Source organism: Cetorhinus maximus, chromosome 29 (assembly GCF_964194155.1).
Source record: "Cetorhinus maximus chromosome 29, sCetMax3.hap1.1, whole genome shotgun sequence".
NCBI lineage: Eukaryota > Metazoa > Chordata > Chondrichthyes > Lamniformes > Cetorhinidae > Cetorhinus > Cetorhinus maximus.
The window spans coordinates 21344793-21367346 of NC_135907.1; the positions used below are offsets into that span (position 1 = coordinate 21344793).

The following is a 22554-nucleotide window of genomic DNA, read 5'->3' on the forward strand; positions in this document are numbered from 1 at the left end:
CCCAACAATCAGCTTAATTAGATTATTAACGGCCTTACAGGCCTTTGACAGTTTGGCGGGAGTGCAGCCGACTCCAAGTGCGCGCCCGCCAAACTGAAGATCGGAATGGCGCGCGGTGACATCGGGACGCACTCCCAGCGTCACCGCGCATCATTTTATGCATCGACGAGTGGGGCCCGCACCCGAGGGCCGACCCGAAGATTCAGGCCCAGGACTTGAGCACGAAAATCTAGGCTGACAGTCCAGTGCCATACTGAGGGAGTGCTGCACTGTCAGCGATGCAAGGCCCCCATCTGCTCTCTCAGGAGGACGCTAAAGATCCCTTGGAGCTACTTGGGAGAACAGGGGAGATTCCCCCCCACTCCCTGGTGTTCTGGCCAATAATCATTCCTCGACCAGCATCACAAAAGCAGGTGTTGTGGTCATTATGACGTTGATGTTTGTGGGATCTTGCTGTGCACAAGTTGGCTGTCGCGTTTCCTACCTTAAAACTGTGACTACGCTTCGAAAGCACTTCGCTGGTTTGTAAAGCGCTTTGGAAAATCCTGAGGTTGCGAAGGGTGCTATAGAAATGCAATCCTTTCTTTCGGACTTACTTGCCCGGTGGGAAATTGACATGGGATCAGGTCAGTTGCCCGCTTCACCCGTGGGGCCTGAACTTCATTCCCATTGTCTTTCCCGAAAATTACCTCCCATCGCGTAACTGCTGAGCCGCAGCTTCATTTACCCCAGGGTAGTTGCTCTCTGGACAACGACACAGCCTCATCGCATCCGTGGGATTTGCCTCCTGTCGTGACCCTTAACCCCGGATGCTCCCACATTAGAAGGGGGGTCTTCAAGCATGTGGCAAGTCACGCCTGCGGTAAGCTAGCCGGGCGGCTCGTTGGCGATCGGATAACAAGCCAAGCCTTCTGTACCCTCCCTCCGCCTTACTGTGTGTGCACATGATAAACCGAGTGTGTCCTGAGCTCCCTGACCCCACCCCTGCCGATAGCTCGGGCAGTCTCCTGTGGTGACTGACCGAAGTGGCAGGCAGAGCTTATTGTGCGAATGATGCAGTCTCAGGTGAGACAGAACTTTCACCCCGACAGCGAGACAGCCATCAACAAAGTCATCAGCCTCGAGTACTACACTTCATACGTCTACCTTGCCATGGTAAAAGCTTCCTTCTTATCACCTTAACGCAGATTAGAATGTGACCTCTTTGCCTTTCAAAATGCAACACTGTCCCGTGAATTTTTAAACATTATTTTCTAGATTTTTAACCCCTATTCGTGATTCTAAGTTGTAAAATATTGCTGCTAACTTATTTCGCTTTCAGGATAATATCAACTTTTTTTCTTTTGCTGCCTTAAGTTAACAGGGAGGAATGGTGTAAAGGAAGAAGTTGTATTTCTATAGCGCCTTCCATGGCTTCAGGGTGTCCCAAAGTGCTTTACAGCCGCTGAAGTATTTTTGAAGTGTGGTCACTGTCGTAATGTAGTCGTGTTACGTGCTTGTACAAGATCGGAATTCTGTCTTAAGGCACTGACTCCTTGTGTGATGAGGCTTTAACTCCACCAGATTACCAAACAGCCTAGAAACATCAGATGGGCAAAGATAGCCTAGATGAGGAGTTCACAGAATGTTTTCAGGATAGTTTCTTAGAACAGCATGTCCTGGAGACAACCAGAGAGCAGGCTAAAAACAAAAAAACTACTGCGGATGCTGGAAATCCAAAACAAAAACAGAATTACCTGGAAAAACTCAGCAGGTCTGGCAGCATCGGCGGAGAAGAAAAGAGTTGACGTTTCGAGTCCTCATGACCCTTCAACAGAACTGAGTAAAGTTAGGAGAAGGGTGAAATATAAACTGGTTTAAGGTTGTGGGTGGTGGGGGGGAGAGAGAAGTTGGGGGGGGTGGTGTGGTTGTAGGGATAAGCAAGCAGTGACAGGAGCAGATAATCAAAAGATGTCACAGACAAAAGGAACAAAGAGGTGTTGAAGGTGGTGATATTATCTAAGAAAATGTGCTAATTAAGAATGGATGGCAGGACACTCAAGGTACAGCTCTAATGGAGGTGGGGTGGAAAGACTGATGACAGGGTATTACAGTTATAGATTTAAAAATAATGGAAATAGGTGGGAAAAGAAAAATCTATATAAATTATTGGAAAAACAAAAGGGAAGGGGAAGAAACGGAAAGGGGGTGGGGATCTCCCTTTTGTTTTTTCCAATAATTTATATAGATTTTTCTTTTCCCACCTATTTCTATTATTTTTAAATCTATAACTGTAATACCCTGTCGTCAGTCTTTCCACCCCACCTCCATTAGAGCTGTACCTTGAGTGTCCTGCCATCCATTCTTAATTAGCACATTTTCTTAGATAATATCACCACCTTCAACACCTCTTTGTTCCTTTTGTCTATGACATCTTTTGATTATCTGCTCCTATCACTGCTTGCTTTTCCCTACAACCACACCCCCCCCAACTTCTCTCCCCCCACCCCACCCCCCCCACCCACCCCCCCCCCCCCCCCCCCCCCCACCCACCCACCCACCCCAACCTTAAACCAGTTTATATTTCACCCCTCTCCTAACTTTACTCAGTTCTGCCGAAGGGTCATGAGGACTCAAAACGTCAACTTTTTTCTTCTCCGCCGATGCTGCCAGACCTGCTGAGTTTTTCCAGGTAATTCTGTTTTTGTTTCAGAGAGCAGGCTATACTAGTCCTGGTATTGTACAATGAGGTAGGGTTAATTGATAACCATAAGACCATAAGACATAGGAGCAGACATTAGGCCATTCGGCCCATGGAGTCTGCTCCACCATTCAATCATGGCTGATAAGTTTCTCAACCCCATTCTCCCGCCTTCTCCCCGTAACCTTTGATCCCCTTACCAATCAAGAACCTATCTATCTCGGTCTTAAATACACTCAATGACCTGGCCTTCACAGCCTTCTGTGGCAATGAATTCCATAGATTCACCACTCTCTGGCTAAAGAAGTTTCTCCTCATCTCTGTCCTAAAAGGTCTTCCCTTTACTCTGAGGCTGTGCCCTTGGGTCCTAGTCTCTCCTACTAATGGAAACATCTTCCCCACGTCCACCCTATCCAGGCCTTTCAGTATTCTGTAGGTTTCAATCAAATCCCTCCTCATCCTTCTAAACTCCATTGAGTATAGACCCAGAGTCCTCAAACGTTCCTCATATGTTAAGCCTTTCATTCCTGGGATCGTTCTCGTTAACCTCCTCTGGACCCTCTCCAGGGTCAGCACATCCTTCCTGAGATATGGGGCCCAAAATTGCTCACAATATTCTAAATGTGGTCTGACCAGAGCCTTATAAAGCCTCAGCAGCACATCCCTGCTTTTATATTCTAGTCCTCTCAAAATAAATGCCAACATTGCATTTGCCTTCCTAACTACTGATTCAACCTGCAAGTTAACCTTAAGAGAATCCTGGACTAGGACTCCAAGTCCCTTTGCACTCCAGATTTCTGAATTCTCTCCCCATTTAGAAAATAGTCTATGCCTCTATTCTTCCTACCAAAGTGCATGACCTCACACTTCCCCACGTTGTATTCCATCTGCCACTTCTTTGCCCATTCTCCTAACCTGTCCAAATCCTTCTGCAGCCTCCCCACCTCCTCAATGCTACCTGTCCCTCCACCTATCTTTGTATCATCTGCAAACTTAGCCAGAATGCCCTCAGTTCCTTCATCTAGATCATTAATGTATAAAGTGAAAAGTTGTGGACCCAACACTGACCCCTGCGGAACTCCACTAGTCACCGGCCGCCATCCTGAGAAGGACCCCCTTATCCCCACTCTCTGCCTCCTGCCAGACAGCTAATTTTCTATCCATGCTAGTACCTTGCCTCTAACACCATGGGCTCTTATCTTATTGAGCAGCCTCTTGTGCGGCACCTTGTCAAAGGCCTTCTGGAAGTCCAAGTAGATAACATCCATTGGCTCTCCTTTGTCTAACCTACTTGTTACTTCCTCAAAGAATTCTAACAGATTTGTCAGGCATGACCTCCCCTTGATGAAACCATGCTGACTTTGCCCTATTTTACCATGCACTTCCAAGTATTCTGAAATCTCATCCTTAATAATGGACTCTAAAATCTTACCAACGACCGAGGTCAGGCTAATCGGCCTGTAATTTCCCGTCTTTTGCCTCACTCCCTTCTTAAACAGTGGGGTTACATTAGCGATTTTCCAGTCCTCTGGGACCCTCCCTGACTCCAGTGATTCCTGAAAAATCACCAGTAACGCCTCCACTATCTCTTCAGCTATCTCCTTCAGAACTCTGGTGTGTAATCCATCTGGTCCAGTTGATTTATCCACCTTCAGACCTTTCAGTTTTCCTAGCACCTTCTCCTTGGTAATGGCCACCATACTCACCTCTGCCCCCAACTCTCTTGAACTTTGGGGATGTTACTTGTGTCTTCCACCGTGAAGACTGACGCAAAGTACCTATTCAGTTCCTCCACCATTTCTTTGTTCCCCACTACTACTTCTCCAGTGTCATTTTCCAGCGGCCCAATGTCCACTTTTGCCTCTCTCTTACCCTTTATATATCTAAAAAAACTCTTGCAATCTTCTTTTATATTACTGGCTAGTTTACCCTCTTATTTAATCTTCTCCCTCCTTTTTTCTTTTTTAGTTGTCCTCTGTTGGTCTTTGTAGGCTTCCCAATCCCCTGGTTTCCCACTACTCTTCGCCACATTGTATGCTTTCTCTTTAGCTTTTATGCTGTGCCTGACTTCCCTTATCAGCCATGGTTGCCTCGTCCTCCCTTTAGTATGCTTCTTCTTCCTAGGGATGAATTTTTGCTGTGTCTCCCAAATTACTCCCAGAAACTCCTGCCATTGCTGTTCCACTGTCTTTCCTGCTAGGCTCATCTCCCAGTCAATTCTGGCCAGCTCCTCCCTCATGCCTTTGTAGTTGCCTTTATTCAACTGTAATACCGTTACATCTGATTCCAGCTTTTTCCTCTCAAATTACAGGGTAAATTCTATCATATTATGGTCACTTCCTCCTAAGGGTTCCTTCACCTTAAGCTCCCTTATCAAATCTGCCTCATTACACATCACTAAATCTAGAATTGCCTGTTCCCTAGTGGGCTCCAACACAAGCTGCTCCAAAAAACCATCTCGTAGACATTGTACAAATTCCTTTTCTTGGGATCCACTACCAACCTGATTTTCCCAGTCTACCTGCATATTGAAATCCCCCATGATCACTGTAACCTTGCCTTTCTTACAAGCCTTTCTCCTGGTGTATCTTGTGCCCCACATCCTGACTACTGTTCGGAGGCCTGTACATAACTCCCATTATGGTTTTTTAACCTTTGCGATTCCTCAACTCTACCCACACAGATTCTACATCATCTGACCCTACGTCATTTCTTGTTATCGATTTAATTTCATTTCTTACTAACAAAGCAACCCCACCCCCTCTGCCAACCTGCCTATCTTTTCGATAGGATGTATATCCTTGGATATTTAGCTCCCAGTCCTGATCCCCTTGCAGCTATGTCTCCGTGATGCCCACCACATCATACCTGCCAATTTCAATCTGCGCCACAAGCTCATTTACCTTATTTCGTATACTGCGTGCATTCAGATACAACACCTTCAGTCCTGTATTTCCCGTCCCCTTTCTTGGTTAAACTCATGAAAACCTGTCCGATTGATTATTTTATGATCACAGCACATAAACAGTTAAGTACACTAAATTGGCAAGGATATCCTAATCGAAAACAAGCAAACCTGTTGTGATCAAACAAGGGGAGCCCTTTGGCCCCACCCTCACCTGGTCATAACAACATGTATATGGTGCACAAGTGTGCTCGTGTGCTTTGTGCATGCAGATGTATTTATGTGTGTGCACGCATGTGAATACATGTTTGCATGTGTATGTCTATTGTGTGTGTATGTGTGTGTGTGTTTGTATATGTGTCTGCTTGCATGTGTAATGTGTGTATACATCTGCATGTGAGTGTGTGTGCAGATTTCTGGTGACAACAGGTCACAATTTTGCTCTGTTATTTCCCAGTCGAATAGCCTTTATTAAATTCTTTTATGGGACATGGGCGCCGCTGGCTAGGGCAGCATTTATTGCCCATCCCTAATTGCCCTTGAGAAGGTGGTGGTGAGCTGCCTTGTTGAACCGCTGCAGTCCATGTGGTGTAGGTGCACCCACAGCGCTGTTAGGGAGGGAGTTTCACCCAGGGACAGTGGAAAGGACAGCGATATAATTCCAAGCCAGGATGGCGAGTGGCTTGTAACATTGCATTTAATAAAAAATATTGCATTTTTGACTAAATTTTAGGAAGTGGCCCATCTTGTTATTAAAGCTGCGTGTGACCCCTGCATCTGACCCCTAGATGGATTTGTTGAAAGGGTTTATTGTGTGTTTTTTTTTTTCTCTCAGTCTTTCTATTTCGAACGGGATGATGTTGCGCTGGAGAACTTTGCAAAGTTTTTCCACAAGTTGTCGGAAGTCGAACGTGAGCATGCTGAAGAGCTGATCAAATATCAGAAGGAAAGAGGGGGTCGAATCCAGCTGGAGAGTATCGAGGTTAGCGGAACATTTTGAACACCGTGGAAACACATTTCCTCCTTTCCCTCCCCTTCTCTCTCGTGCCTAAATGGGACACGAGGCAACCGTTTCTTCTGCTTCTCTTACACCCAGAGAATTGCGCTCCAGATTGTTTCAACAATGAGCCACAACATGAAGAACAGCCTGCATTTATATAGCACTTTAAAGCGGCAAAATAGGAGCAATCGTCAAACAGAAATTGAACCACTTAAAGAGATACCAGGAAAGGTGTTTTGTTGTTGGGTGGCCAGGTTGTGCTATGAATGATAGGGTTGATCTGCAGACACTTCTTGGGTGGAAGCATTAAGTTTATTTACAATAAACTCAGCAGCAACTACACGTGTGCTTTCAACTCCAACTCTATCTCTACACTGACTGCTACTCTCCTATTGGTTACTACAGATCATGTGATCTTGCATAACAGGTATTATTCTTAAAGATACATTACACACCTAATAAAACCATAATTACTACATTCCTCCCCCTTTAACTCAGCTATACATATATTTACAAGCACATATTTTTCAAGACAACATAATATTTACACGGGGTGAGGAATTTACAAGTTCAGCCTTGCAGGTGGTTTCCTGGCACGTGTGGAACGTCGCACACTCCACAACTTCAGATTCTTTGTCAGGAACCTCCTTTTCCAGAGTTGCCTGAACATCAGGTGCTTCGGTGGGCACTTGCAGCTCTGTATCCTCAACTCTTACAGGAACATCAGACATGTCAGTCCTGGGTTGAGTATCATCAAGAGAAAACGCAGACCCGGTCATGATCGCTGGTGGAACCATGTCTCTCTCTGACTTAAATGGTCCACATGTTTATGGATGTTCCGGCCTTCCACCTCCACGTGGTAAGATAGAGGTCCAGTCACCGCACTTATTTCACCCGGTAACCACTTTGGTCCTTTCCTGAAATTTTTCACGTATGCCGTCTCTCCCACGGTAAATTTCCTCTTGCGACTATGCCAGTTGTGTCTAGTTTTCTGGCGTCCCTGACTCCTTTCCACCTTCCCCTCTAAATTCAGCATTATTAAGCTCAATCTCGTCCTGAGACAGCGTTGCAACAATAACTCCGCAGGTGTGACACCTGTTGTTGTGTGAGGGGTGGTCCTGTAATGAAAAAGAAAGCGTGCTAGCGTGGTTGCCAAGGTCTCGCCAGTTAGCTTTTCCATGCCTGCCTTGAATGTTTGAACCACCCTGTCGGACAGTCTGTTTGAGGAAGGTGTGGTGCAGTTTTCACACGAGTGATACCATTGAGGCTGATAAACTGTTGAAACTCAGCCCTCGTAAATGCCATGCCATTATCGGAAACGACTACTTCTGGTAGTCTATTGTGACCCAGCAGTTGGTAAATCTGAGTTATTTAAAAATCCCAGAGGGAAACTTTAAACAACTGTCATAACCTATATTTTCATTTTTGTATGTTTGAGATGCAGCTCTAAATTCAGGAATCAGACCACCAGTTCTCGGGAATTTTTATATCAAATACATGAGACATTTATTAATTTATACAAGTTAAATATATACACACGGTTACAAATTACTACTATCATAACTTTTAACAAATTCTCAAACTAATCTCCACTAAGGTAACAGCAACCCATAGACTTAACCAGACACCAGGCAAAGCATTTTCACCTTACAAATTCAAAATGAGGTTCCTTTCACTTTGGTTCCTGTAGTGACCATTGTAGGCTTACAGCTGCTTTAGCCTTACATTGTCTCTGCCCTGCATACACAAAGCTGCTTTCCTTGTACCTAGCACATCTCATTGAATGTAAATTCTCATTGTATTACCAGCCCCTTTAGACTCCACCTTTTCTAACAATAAAACCCCTTTCGTAGTACCAATTTTATTAGCAATATAAACATTGCTTGGTCTCTGCTAGCTAGGTGCCAGAATTCACTCCCCTTCTTGAATGCTCTGTTCAACAAAATGCAAATACACTCTACCTCTCTTACACTTCAAAACTAGTACACATCAAAGCACCCAGACAGGCTGGCTTTAATCCAATTGAGACACACCCACAGACTAAACCTCTATTTTAAAAGAAAAATATTTTCCAATAATATTATATACATTAATAGCTTCATGACATAGTCCGTGAATGGCGAAACTCAATTGTAGCAGCCGACATTGGTGACTTCACTTCATTGAATGGGCATTGACAATGAGCAGAAGCATTGCTCCCAGGAAAGGTCCAACGTGGTCAATGTGTAACTGCACCCAGCGTCTACCCAGCTACTCACATGGGTGTAATGGAGCTGTCATTGGCAACTTTTGCAGCTGCTGACATTGCACACAGTGCTTTACTAAACTCTCTATTTCATCATCCATCCCAGGCCACCATAGATCGCTGTGTGCTATGGTCTTCATTCAAGAAATTCTCGGATGGGCACTGTGTAGTTATAAGTGCTTCCCTTCCCTTTGGACTAACTATCAGTCACGCTCCACACAATAAGATGCCATCCTGGCTGGTTATTTCATGTCTTCTGTTGAAGTACAGTTTCGTTTCATCAGATACGAGCTCCTGTGACCAACCATGTAGCACTTGTTCTCGTACTTGAGATAAGACTGGGTCCCAACTTCTCCAGTCTCTGATCTGTCGAGCGCATACTGACGAGGAATCTAAGAAATTTAACAGTAAAACAAGTTCCTGTGGAATTGGGACATTTTCATCATTTTCTTGTAAATGCAAACGACTGAGGGCATCAGCGTTTGCGATTTGATTGCCAGGCCTATGTACAAAAGTGTATTCGTATGCTGCCAGAATTAAAGCCCATCCTTGTATTCTTAATGACGCTGTGGGTGGTATAGCCTTGTCCTGACTAAACAATCCTAGCAATGGTTTATGGTCTGAACTGATTGTAAAATGGTGACTGTGTATGTACTGGTGAAATTTCTTGACACCAAAGATGACAGACAGGCCGCCTTTTTCTATCTGTGAGTCTCCCTTTTCCACGTTCTTGATACGTAACCAATTGGCTGTTCCAATGAGAGAGCACTGCTCCCACTCCGTAGGGATATGCGTCACACGTCAGCACCAATTCTTTCATCTGGTCATAATGCACTAATAGATTGGACAAGTGCAACAATTGTTTCACCTTTATGAAAGCTTCTTTCTGGGGCGCCTCCCGAGACCAACGTTTATTCTTTTTGAGTAGAGAATGCAGGGGGGCAGCACTGTCGACAAATTGGGTAAGAACCACCTATAATAGTTGCTCATTCCCAGGAATGATTTGAGCTCTGAGGTGTTCTTTGGATCAGGTGCCTCTCTTATGGCTCTCGCTTTCTCCTCAACTGGGTGGAGGCCCTGTGAATCTACCCGGTGACCCAAATAGATTATCTACCTCGCTTAGAATGTGCACTTTTCTTTTCTTAAGCACATTCCAACTTTCAAGGAACGTTTTAAGATTTCTAAGTTCACCAAATGCTCTTTTTCAGTGAATCCTGTCACCACTACATCGTCTAAATAGACTACAGCCTGGGGTAGTCCCTGCAGTAAAGCCTTCCATTGTTCTCTGAAAGATGGCACAAGCTGAGGAGACACTGAAAGGCAATCGTGTATACTGGTACAACCCTTTATGGGTATTAATTGTGACAAATTCCCGGGAGGCATTATCCAATTCTATTTGTTGATAAGCAGGACTCATGTCAAGCTTCGTGTAGGTTGTCCCTCCTGCCAGCTGGGCATATAGGTCTTCGATTCTTAGAATGGAGTGTCTGTCTAGCTTAGCAACTTTATTAACCATCAGTTTGTAGTCTCCACAAATTCGAACGCTTTGGTTGGGTTTAAGGATGGGGACTATGGGCGCTGCTCATTTTGAGAGTTGAACAGGTTGTATAACACCCAGTTTCTCTGGTCTGTTCAGTTCAATGTTGGCTTTTTCTCACAGTGTGTATGGCACCGGTCTCACCTTCATGAAGTGAGGGGTTGCTTCTGGATCCACATGAATCTTGGCCGGCAGGCCCTGGATTTTCCCCAGTTCGTCCTTAAAGATGGAGGCATACTTCCTAAGTAGCTCTGATAGCCCACTTGCTCTCAACTGGAAAATTTCAACCCATTCTAACTTAATCCCCTTTAACCAATTTTGCCCCAGGGGGCTTGGCCCTTCACCTGCTACCACCATCAAGGGTAGCTTTGTGGATTGGCTTCCATAATGGACAGTTACTCTGTTTATGCCTTTTACTTGAATGTCTTCACCCGAATATGTTTTTAGTCCGGTGTCTGTTTCTTCTAAACTTAATTGATGTTCACCATTATTTAAATATCTGAAGGTCTGTTCCCCAGTTACTGTAGTGGAAGTTCCCATGTCCACTTCCATTCTAACAGGTTTACTTTCACTGTGACAAATATTGGTTCTGTCTTTCCAACTTTCAGATTAAACAATGAGTAAATGTTTGAATTTGTTGTTTCAGGCTTTTCTACATTGTAGATTTCATTGGGCTTCTTCTTTTGTTTAAGCCTGCTTCAAACTTTCCTTACACTGTCTCATTATATGTCCATTTCTTTGACAATAGTAGCATTTGAGTTTTTTAAACTGCCAATTGTTAAAAGACAGCTTGTTTCCACCTCTATTAAAATTATTCTTCAATTTTGCTGCTGAGTTATTTTTCTTTATTCTTCGGCTAGCGGGGGCTGTTTCCCGCTTCTCGGCGGACTCTCGCTTTGTCGTACCTCTTTCAGTTGAGGTTTCTGCCCAATGCAGAGGACGGCGCCATTTTGTGCTTTTGAATGTCTTACCGCGCTTTCCATGTCCAGCGCTATCTCTAGCACCTTTTTGCAATCCAGATTCTCTTCAGACAATAATCTTTTCTGAATAGCGTCCTCTTTCACACCACACACGAAATTGGCTCATAGACGTTTACAGCACAGAAGGAGGCCATTCAGCCCATCGTGTCCGCGCCAGTCAACAAAGATCTGACTACACTAATCCCATTTTCCAGCCCTCGGCCCATAGCCCTGGAGGCTATGGCAACACAAGTGAATATCCCAATACTTATTAAATGTTATGAGAGTTTCTGACTCAACCACTCTTTCAGGCAGTGAGTTCCAGACTCCCAACACCCTCTGGGTGAAAACATTTCTTCTCAACTCCCCTCTTAGCCTTCTACCTCTTACCTTAAATCTATGCCCCCTGGTTATTGACCCCTCTACTAATGGAAAAAATGCCTTCCTGTAGAATATTCACTGTATCTATGTCCCTCATAATCTTTTACACCTCTATCAAGTCCCCTCTCAACCTTTGTTGCTCCAAGGAAAACAACCCCAGCCTATCCAATCTTTCCTCATAGCTCAGACCCTCCAGCCCAGGCAGCATCCTGGTAAATCTCCTCTGCACTCTCTCCAGTGCAATCACATCCTTCCTATAGTGTGGTGACCAGAACTGCACGCAGTACTCCAGTTGTGGCCTAACCAGTGTTTTATACAGTTCCAGCGTAACATCCCTGCTCTTGTATTCTATGTCTCAGCTAATAAAGGCAAGTATCCCATATGACCTCTTAACTACCCTACCTATCTGCCCTGCTACATTCAGGGATCTGTGGATGTGCACATCAAGGTCCCTCAGATCTTCAGTACTTTTCAGGGTCCTACCATTCATTGTGTAATCCCTTGGCTTGTTAGCCCTCCCAAGCGCATTACCTCACACTTTTCCGTGTTGAATTCCATTTGCCACTGCTCTGCCCACCTGGCCAGTCTGTTGATATCCTCCTGCAGTTTACGGCTATCCTCCTCACTAAATGATCTCTGAGTATGTTGTTCAGAGTCGTACTGAACTCGCAATGTTCTGTTAGCTGCTTCAAATTTTCCACATAACATGCAATTGTCTCACCCGGGGCTCTATTTCGCAAATTAAACCTGAACCTCTGCATTGTGACTGAGGGCTTGGGTTGAAAATGACCCTTCATGAGGTCCACCAATTCGTTGAAATTCTTCGAATCGGGGCACTGGGTGCCATCAAACTTCGAATCAAGCTGTAGGCTTTATTCCCACAAGTACTCAAGAGGATCACTCGCTTCTTCTCTTCCCCCATAACCTTGTTCGCTTGAAAAAAGAATGTGAGGCATTCCATGTATTGAGACCAATCGCCTGTGGCAGGTTCAAAAGGATCAATTCTCCCAAATTGTGGCATTTTGAGAGAGGATAACTTCTTCAATTCTAATGGAGCTTGCTACTCACAATCACTGGGTGAGGTACAGTGCCGATTTCTTTCTAACTTGATTTCTTCTGTTCAATCCTGTTTTATCCTCATCGCCAGTTTGTTGTAGGGTGGCCAGGTTGTGCCATTAATGATAGAGTTGATCTGCAGACACTTCTTGGGTGGAAACGTTAAGTTTATTTACAATTTACTCAGCAGCAACTACACGTGTGCTTTCAACTCCAACATTATCCCTACACTTACTGTTGAGGTAGCCCGCGTTACTCTCCTATTGGTTACTACAAATCATGTGATCTTGCCTAACAAGTATTATACTTAAAGATACATTACAGACTAAATAAAACCATATTACTACAGTGATCAAAAGCTTGGTCAGAGAGTTGGTTTTTAAGAAGCTTCTTAAAGGAGAAAAGAGGGGCAATTCCAGAGCTTAGGACCCAGGCTGAAGGCACAGCTGCCAATGATGACATGATTGAAATCGGGGATGTGCAAGAGGCCAGAATTGGAGGAGTATAGATATCTTGGAGGGTTGTAGAGCTGGAGGAGATTACAGAGATAGGGAGGGGAGGGGAGCAAGAGGGATTTGAAAACAGAGGATGAGAATTAAGTTAAAAGCTAAAAAACTGCGGATGCTGGAAATCCAAAACAAGAACAAAAATACCTGGAAAAAGCTCAGCAGGTCTGACAACATCTGCGGAGAGGAGCACAGTTAACGTTTCGAGTCCGTATGACTCTTCAACAGAACAGGTTCTGTTGAAGAGTCATACGGACTCGAAACGTTAACAGGTTCTGTTGAAGAGTCATTCGGACTCGAAACGTTAGCTGTGCTCCTCTCCGCAGATGCTGTCAGACCTGCTGAGTTTTTCCAGGTATTTTTGTTTTTGTGATGAGAATTAAGTTCCTTTTTATGTGCTGGATGAACATAAGTATAGTCAGCAATGTAGTCACTGGGTGGGAGAATTTACTGAGTGACAGTGATAGGGAGCTGGATTAACATCGGTACATTACAACAGTCGTAAACTTCAAAAGTGCCTCATTGGCAAAAGCAAGTTGAGATGTCCGGTGGTCGTGAAAATCACTTTATAAATGCAAATTTATTTTTTGTGCAGATACAGTTGTTAACTAGAAACTATTTCAGGTTTTATGGAGATGCACCCCCTTTACTCCTACACCCGCATTGTCCAGTGTGTCAGTCACTATTCACGTGTGGCTAACTGTGAATCCAGATTGAGCTAACTGCGTTTCTGACTACTAAATAAATGATGAGTTGTAGACACTGCTGTTGGTCACATGATCTCAGTGCCGATGATCACTTGGCGCAGATGAACTTTAACCTTTGTTTGCATCTATTGATGAACAAAGTGCAAGAGTGGGCGAGGCTTTTTTGAATGTTGAGTGTTTCACTTCCTTAGTTTGCCGAGTGGTGGCAGATGTTTGTGTAATCGTACACATGTGAAGTACATTGGGCTGTGTGTGTACGGCTAGCCAGAAATTTCCATTGAGCAACACAAGCCCAGATTACTGAGTAATTGTCTTGAGTCCTACAGTTCACCATACTTACCACTAGGTAGCAATGGATTGTTAATTTTGCAAAGGATCCGTTCAATCATATCCACCCCCAAAGCACTTTACAGCCAATTAGGTTCTTTTGAAGCATAGCCAATGTTGCACTGTAGGAAACACAGCTGCCAATTTGCACACAGCAAGCTCCCACAAATAGCAATGGTATAATGAAGTTATCATCTGTTTAGATGTTGGTTGAGGGTTAAATACTGAAAGAAAGTCTTGCATTTAAATAGCACCTTTTGCAACCTCAGAATGTCCCAAAGCACTTTACAGCTAATGAATTACTTTCGAAGTGTAGCGACTGTTGTAGTGTAGGAAACGCGGCAGCCGATTTGTGCACAGCAAGCTCCCACAAGCAGCCAATGTGATGACCAGGTAAACTTCAGGTCACCAAAACACCCGTGTCCTAATTCAAACCAAATCCCGTTCACCCATCACCCTGGCCCTCGCTAATCCACATTGACTCCCAGTCAACCAGTCAAGCATCACTTTGATTTTAAAAATCTCATCCTTGTTTTCAAGTCCCTCCACGGCCTTGGCCCTCACTACCTCTGGAACCTCCCCCACCCTCACGACCTTCTGAGATGTAACTACACTCGTCTAATTCTGGCCTCTTGAGCATCCCCGATTTTAATCGCTCCACCATTGGAGGCTGCCTGGGTCCTAAACTCTGGAATTCCCTCCCCACGCCTCGCTGCCTCCCCGCCTCTATTTCCTCCTTTAAGACACTCCTTAAAACCTAACTCTTTGGCCAGACTCTTGACCATCTGAACTAATATCTCCCTATATGACTCGGTGTCACACTTTGTTTTAATATCCTCCTGTGAGAGCACCTTGGGAGTTTCATTGCATTGAAGGTGCTATATAAATATAAGTTCTTGTTGTTACAATCTGCTTCTGTGATGTTGCTTGGGGGATAAATTTTTGACAGGAACACCCAGGAGAACTCCCCTGCTCTCCTTTGAATTGTGACGCAGGGATTATTTGCAACTCACGACTTCATTCGAAAGACGGCACCTCCCGCTGCTCAGCTCTCCTTCAGTGCTGCACTGGGAGTGCCAGCCTAGATTATGTGCTCGAATCTCTGAAGTGGGATATGACTCCACAGCTCTCTGACACACGGGCTTGACAGGTACCCGTGAAGCCATGTCTGACAGCATATGACAGCTATGTTGGTGTCTCCTCCCCTAACAGTGCACTGAATAGACATTCACCTTTAAGGCTTTCATGGGGACAGATTTGCCTCCTTGTGGTATGCAGGTTAAATGCTGCACGTCATTTGCACGCCTGCCCCTTTGAATTCTTCCTTATTGTACTTCCCCTATGTTTGTGCCGAGATAGAGGACCTCAGCCAGAACACTGACAGAAATAATACAAGTATTTTCCAAGCCCCTGGGATGGAGAAGGGGAATTCAGTAGCAAATGACTCAGTTGCGTGGATGTGTGTGTGTGTGTGTGTGCGTGTGTGTGTGTGCGTGTGCACTCACACCTTCTAATGGTGGGCTCGATCAATGAAAGCGGCCTTGATTTGAAAACCGTCAGCCTACTTTTCAAAACCTCCCGTGGTCACCGCCCCTCTCCCCACCGTCTGTAATCTTCAGCTGGACCAGCCTCCAAGCTCTCTGTGCGAATCTACCCGAGTTTCATCATTCCACCATCGGCAGCCGTGCCTTCAGCTGCCTTGGCTGCAAACTCTGGAATTCCCTTCCCAAACCCGTTCCCCCTCTCCCTCTCCCTCTCTCTCTTCCCCTGTGGAACATTTCTTCAAACCAACATCTCTGACCCAGTTGTCGGTCGCCTGTCCCAACATCTCCTCACGTGTCAAAGTTTGTTCGGTAGTTGCTCCCGTGACGCGCCTGCCTACGTGAAAGGTGCTATATGAATGCAAGCTATTGTTGTTGTTGTTGCCCGTGTTCACCGCATTGCGAGAACAGGGAGCGTGAATTAGCCACCCCACCCGCCCCAGCTTCTGATTCGGCCCTGGAAACAAAGCAGGAACCGTGCGAGTCTGGTGGAAAGCCAAGTTCCACCCCAGGAGTTGAGTGGATTGGAGATGGGGTGAAATGGGCAGTGCCCAGCACCCCCTCTCTCCTCTGCTGCAGCTCGCAATCCCACCGGGCGATGCAGGCTGGAGTTTGCAGTCACAAATTGAACAGGCCCCCCCACCATCTGCCCCCACCTCCCAACACCCCCACCCCTCCCGCTGCCCCCACCACCCCCACCACCCCCACCCTCCCCCGCCACTCCCAAACCCCCCCACGCTTTTGTAAAATACAGCCTGACCACATCGCTTCGGCGTTCCAACGTCACCCCGCACGTGGAGGGTGCCAAAATCGCAAGCCCTGCCGCCATTTTGAAAATTGAAAACAAAAACAAAAACAGAAATACCTGGAAAAACTCAGCAGGTCTGGCAGCATCGGCGGAGAGGAACACAGTTAACGTTTCGAGTCCCTCATGACCCTTCAACAGAACTAAGTAAAAATAGGAAAGGGGTGAAATATAAGCTGGTTTAAGGGGGGGGAGTGGGACAGGTAGAGCTGGATAGAGGGCCAGTGATAGGTGGAGATAACAAAAAGATGTCACAGACAAAAGGACAAAGAGGTGTTGAAGGTGGTGATATTATCTAATGAATGTGCTAATTAAGGGTAGAAAGCAGGACGAGCAAGGTACAGATAGCCCTAGTGGGGGTGGGGTGGGGTGAAGGAATCGAAAAAGGCTAAAAGGTAGAGATAAAACAATGGATGGAAATACATTTAAAAATAATGGAAATAGGTGGGAAAATAAAAATATATATAAATTATTGGAAAAAACAAAAAGGAGGGGGAAGAAACGGAAAGGGGGTGGGGATGGAGGAGAGAGTTCATGATCTAAAGTTGTTGAACTCAACATTCAGTCCGGAAGGCTGTAAAGTGCCTAGTCGGAAGATGAGGTGCTGTTCCTCCAGTTTGCGTTGAGTTTGAAAATTGAGTTTGTCAGAGACCCAGTTGTGGCTGCGTCTCCTCGGTGCCCACTCCATTGTTTGATATTCCGACGGGGAGGACGTTGGGAGCGATTTGGAGCGGGTTCGAGGAGGTGAACCAGGGGCCGGGGAGAAGGCCCACCAACAGGGCCATGGCCTCATGGGGCAGCAGAACCTGCTGGGACAGGACTTCCCGCTCGGCGCGCGGGGACATTGGGCGATATTTCGTTTGGCGGGACCTGTGCGAGAGTTGGCAGCACGCCCGCCGACGGTTAAGAGGCCGATTAAGGCCATTTAATGTGTTAATTAACCTGGATTTTTCGCTGCTCATCCAGTGTTACAAATCGGCCAGGCAGCCTTGGGATTTTTGAGGTTTCTGTTGTTAAATGTGAAAAAAAAATAGCGTTTGGCCAGAATTTTTCAAATCTGCTTGTTAATGTGGCTGAGTCCAACATCTGGACGCTTTTTCCGGAATTTTAAAAGCTTTTATTGGTTTAAAACGCGGCAGCTTCCCTGAGGGAGGTTTCATTCCGCATTCTCACCCCCCCCGGCACCCGCACTGACATCAGCCCCCACCCCCATCCCCGCCCTCCACCCTCCGCCCCCACCCTCCACCCCCGCCCTCCGACCCCCCACCCTTCACCTCCGACCCCACCCCCCAACCTCCACCCCCTGCCCTCCACTCCCGCCCTCCACCCCACCCCCTCCGCCCCCATCCTTCGCCTCCGCCCTCCGCCCTCCACTCCCGCCCTCCACCCCCTCCGCCCCCCATCCTTCACCTCCGCCCTCCGCCCTCCACTCCCGCCCTCCACCCCACCCCCTCCACCCCACCCCCTCCGCCCCCCACCCTTCCCCTCCGCCTTCCGCCCGCCGCCGTCCACCCTCCGCCCTCCACCTCCGCCCTCCACCCTCCACTCCCGCCCTTCACCCCACCCCCTCCGCCCCCCACCCTTCGCCTCCGCCCTCCGCCTCCTCCTCCGCCCTCCGCCCTCCGCCCCCCCGCCCTCCGCCTCCGCCCTCTGCCCTCCACTCCTGCCCTCCACCCCACCCCCTCCGCCCCTCACCCTTCGCCTCCGCCCGCCGCCCTCCACCTCCACCCTCCGCCCTCCGCCCCGCCCTCCGCCCTCCGCCCTCCACCCCCCACCTCCGCCCTCTGCCTCCGCCCCCGCCCTCCGCCCTCCACCTCCACCCTCCGTCCCTGCCCCCCGCCCTCCACCCCCGCCTGGCGATCCGAAAATCCTGCCCCCGATGGAGGTGGCAGCACTTGGATGTTCGCCGCGTTTATTTTTTCACCGTCTTTAGGCTGACGTTGCAAATAAGGAGAGAGAGAGAGGGCAGGGGGCCTTAACGCCCGGCTTCATGGCCTAACCACCCTCCCGCCTGACGTCCCTGCCTAGGTACCCGATTGGCCGCGGAGCTCCCTCCCTCCCAGCCAATGCAGATAATATGGCACATCACACACCGGGCGGACGCTCATCAGCCGTCTGCTGCCTGGCTCACCGAGCTGAGACAGCGGGCGTGGGAGCGAGCAGACCACACGCTTCCCATTGCGCCTCCCTCACCCCACTCGAATCCAGCCCACGGTTGCACTGACAGGAGGGGCTAGAATGCTCCAGAGCGAGATCTCAGTTCCAGCCTTTTACTTCCACAGAAACCAGAAAGGCAAGAGTGGAGGAACGGGCTGGAAGCCACTCAGTACGCACTCGAATTACAGAAAATCATCAACCAGTCTCTCCTAGACCTGCATCACCTGGCTTCCGATAAGCAGGACCCTCAGGTAGTTTTCATTCTGTTGTCTCTAGAATCCTTTCCCTGCCACTGGGAATGCTGGGTTAGCATTACCACCATTAACCGCTAACCAGAGAGAGCGGAAGGTGGTCCAGGAACTATCACATGACAGACTGTGACTCTCAGGTGGGAGATCACTGCCGATGGCAAGTAAAACTTATTAACTATATTTGAGCTTGACAAGAGAAAGAGGAATTAAGTTGCTTTTATTTGGCCCCTTTCACATGTTCAGCACACCCCAATCTTTTTTAAAATTCTTTCACGGGATGTGGGCATCGCTGGCTGGGCCCGGCATTTATTGCCCATCCCTAATTGCCCTTGAGAAGATGATGGTGAGCTGCCTTCTTGAACCGCTGCAGTCCCTGTGGTGTAGGTACACCCACAGTGCTGTTAGGAATGGAGTTCCAGGATTTTGACCCAGCGACAGTGAAGGAACGGCGATATATTTCCAAGTCAGGATGGTGAGTGACTTGGAGGGGAACTTCCAGGTAGTGGTGTTCCCATGTGTCTGCTGCCCTTGTCCTAGATGGTAGTGGTCGTGGGTTTGGAAGGTGCTGCCTAAGGAGCCTTGGTGAGTTGACATTCTTCTCTAACTCCCTCTTTAACAATGATCAAATCAGCTTCAAAAGGCAGTTAAGGTAACGTATTCCATATTCTAACACGACTTGACGTGAAAAAAATTCTAACCTGTCCCTTTAGGCATCTAGGCCTCATGAGCCTCAAACTACCAAAGTACTTTTGAACTGTGGTCACTGCTGTTATGGAGGCTCATGTGGTAGCCAATACGTGCACAGCAAACTCCCACTAACAGCAACCACTGACCGGATACTGACACAGTTTCCATTACTATATATATTTCCTATGGCTTATGAAGCAGTCATAGTTCGATGTCGGGGTTAACAATCTATTTAAATGGCTTCTAGCTTTTGCGGTGTGAATGGCTGCGATGCCACCAGGAGTGGATCTCTCAGTCAGGAGTTCAGTAAGTGGGCGATAGCCTGACTTGGACGGCCACGCTCACCACTTCAGCCGTTCCTCATGTCCCACTTGACCACACACCTTCCCCTGGCCCGTCCTCAAGCAATTGAGGGTAGTCCAGATTTTCTGTGGAAGGTTGAAACCTGAGGCAGTGGACTTACAGGCAGAGCTCCTGTTAAAAACAGGTTTACTAACTCGAAGGCCTGTGAGCTAATGCTGCCGAGATGGTGCCCGAAGACGGACCACCTGACCCCAGGTCCGAGCAGCAAACACCCACTGGAAAACAGACTCCATAGCTGACAGATACTGAGTCATGGACTCCATCACTGATAGTTAACTCATTCTGTGTATTTTTTTTTTGTTAAATTGTAATAATTGTGGGCAAATGGTGAGTGTGTTTACAACTTGGTTTTCAGATGCGTGGTTTCCTTGAATCCAATTTCTTGACGAGCAGCGTGGAAATCATGAAGGAGCTGGGGGATCACGTCACAACCCTCAAGAAGTTGAGCAAGGGGCAGATGAGCGGCATGGGCGAATACCTGGTGAATAAGCACACCCTCGCGTGAAGGGGTTTGACTGTGAGAACGCCGGGTCTCTCTCTGTAACCTCCCTCCCTCATGGGCAGGGCGGAGAGCCAAAATGTTTTACACTGAATGTCCAGGTTGGTAAAGAAATGTGAACTGGAGGGAAATGTTAGTCCCAGGAGCAAGATTGCCGATATTAAGTAATAAATGACTTTACAGAAAAGGAGCTGGCTGTATGGATTTAATGGGCGTTTCCTTTTTTTTTGTCCGTTCAGGACCTGTTATCTCCCTCACACCTCAAGACTGATTGCGGTGATCCGTGCCTCACAAGACTGTCAAATTTAATTTCTATAAGCCTTTCTTACTTTACGTTTTAAATAGGGGCCGGTTAGATAGGTTGGCTAGCACGTGGTTTGGAATAATGCCAACAGCGTGGGTTCGATTCCCGTTCTGGCTGAGGTAGCCTTGGGACCTGCCTCCTCACCCTTCCCCTGAGAGTGGAAGGCAATGGCGAAACCGCTCAGGGTGAAGCATCGGCAGAAGATAAGCCAGGGCCCTGCCTTCAGATGGAGCACACACACACACACGGCGTTTGGAATAGATATTCCCAAGCAGTCGTTTTACTGGAATTTATTCAGTTGGGGAGTTCAAGGCTCAGATGGGAATTAAATTACGGTGCTAAGTTTGTGTAAGAAGGTTAAATGTCAAACACTCGTTAGCAGGTTCAGGGGTGCTCCCAGTCTGGGACGCTGCTGTCCTGGACTTATCTCCCTTGCAAACCCATGATGCCCAGACAAGCCACCCTCTTCCCCTCCTGAATTGCCCCTTTCAACCCATTTCGGGCAGCTGGCTGGCTGGCAGAGTTGACAGAGGAGATTCGCCAGGCTGTTTGTTATCACCTGACATGTGGACAATCTCATTTAGGACTGAGAAGGGGAGAAACGTCTTGCCTCAGAGGGTGGTGAGCCTGTGGAATTCTCTACCACAGAGAGCTGGGGAGGTCGAGTCAGTGAATATATCTAAGGAGGAAATAAATAGACTTCTGGACTCCAAAGGCTTCGAGGGGTATGGGGAGAGATTGGGGTATGGCATTGAGATGGAGGATCAGCCATGCTCATATTGAATGGCGGAGCAGGTTTGAGGAGCTAAATGACCCATCCCTGCTCCTATGTCTCTATGTGACTGCTGCCACCCAAGGGTGATTTGGGCACCCAAAGGTTCCAGCTGAGGAAGGTACACAGCAGCCATCATGGGGCTGGGGTGGAGGGAATGCCCCAGTGTGAAAGAACCAAGAGAAAACCAAAGTCCTCACAGAGTACAATAAAACGCCTTGGGAAACAATCCCCATAACAATTGAGTTTCTATTTTATCGATGGTAATTCAATGGCAGAGTTGGACATTATTGTTCGTTTGTTTTGTTTTAACTAGTTACGAAACAGATTCACAAGTGCCGCCTCAACGACGGGGTTTCCAGACATTGGGAACAAGATTCCAGATCAGGAATGAAGAGCAATTAAACCCAGCCTGCCCCCAGCTGTCTCCCCGGTTGCACAATCCGGGGAATGCGCTCTCGAACACCAGGAGCAGGGCCGGGATTTTCCAGTCCCGCCCGTGGTGGGAATCGCCGCTGGGTGGGACGGAAAATTTGCCGGAGCAGCCAAAGGTCCGTCGACTTTGGGCAGGAAAGGGCCGGAAAATCCCGGCCCAGGTCTAAGTTTATTTGCCCTGCGTGATTATAGAATCTTACAGCACAGAAGGCCATTTGGTCCATCATGCCCGGGCCAGCTCTTGGAAAGACCTATCCAATCAGGCACCCTCTCCCCTCCCATGGCCCCACCTTCCCCGCAGCCCTGCAAATTTTTTTTTTCCCTTTTCAATTATTTATCCAGTTCTGTTTTGAAAGTTATTATTGAACCTGCTTCTGCTGTGTTTTCCAGGCAGCGCGTTCCAGATCACAACAACTCATCATGTAAGAATTTTTCTC

The 22554-nt window shown here is 47.3% G+C and overlaps 1 protein-coding gene across 1 annotated transcript; it reads left to right on the top strand.

Moving 5' to 3' along the window:
- Positions 1 to 983: 983 nt before the first annotated feature.
- On the top strand, positions 984 to 20793 carry LOC144669421 (ferritin, lower subunit-like). The gene is made up of 4 exons (XM_078531835.1): positions 984 to 1155; positions 6421 to 6567; positions 18932 to 19057; positions 20463 to 20793. The coding sequence occupies exons 1-4, from the start codon at positions 1051 to 1053 to the stop codon at positions 20610 to 20612; spliced, it is 528 nt and encodes a 175-aa protein (XP_078387961.1). The 5' UTR covers positions 984 to 1050; the 3' UTR covers positions 20613 to 20793.
- The last annotated feature ends 1761 nt before the right edge of the window (positions 20794 to 22554 follow it).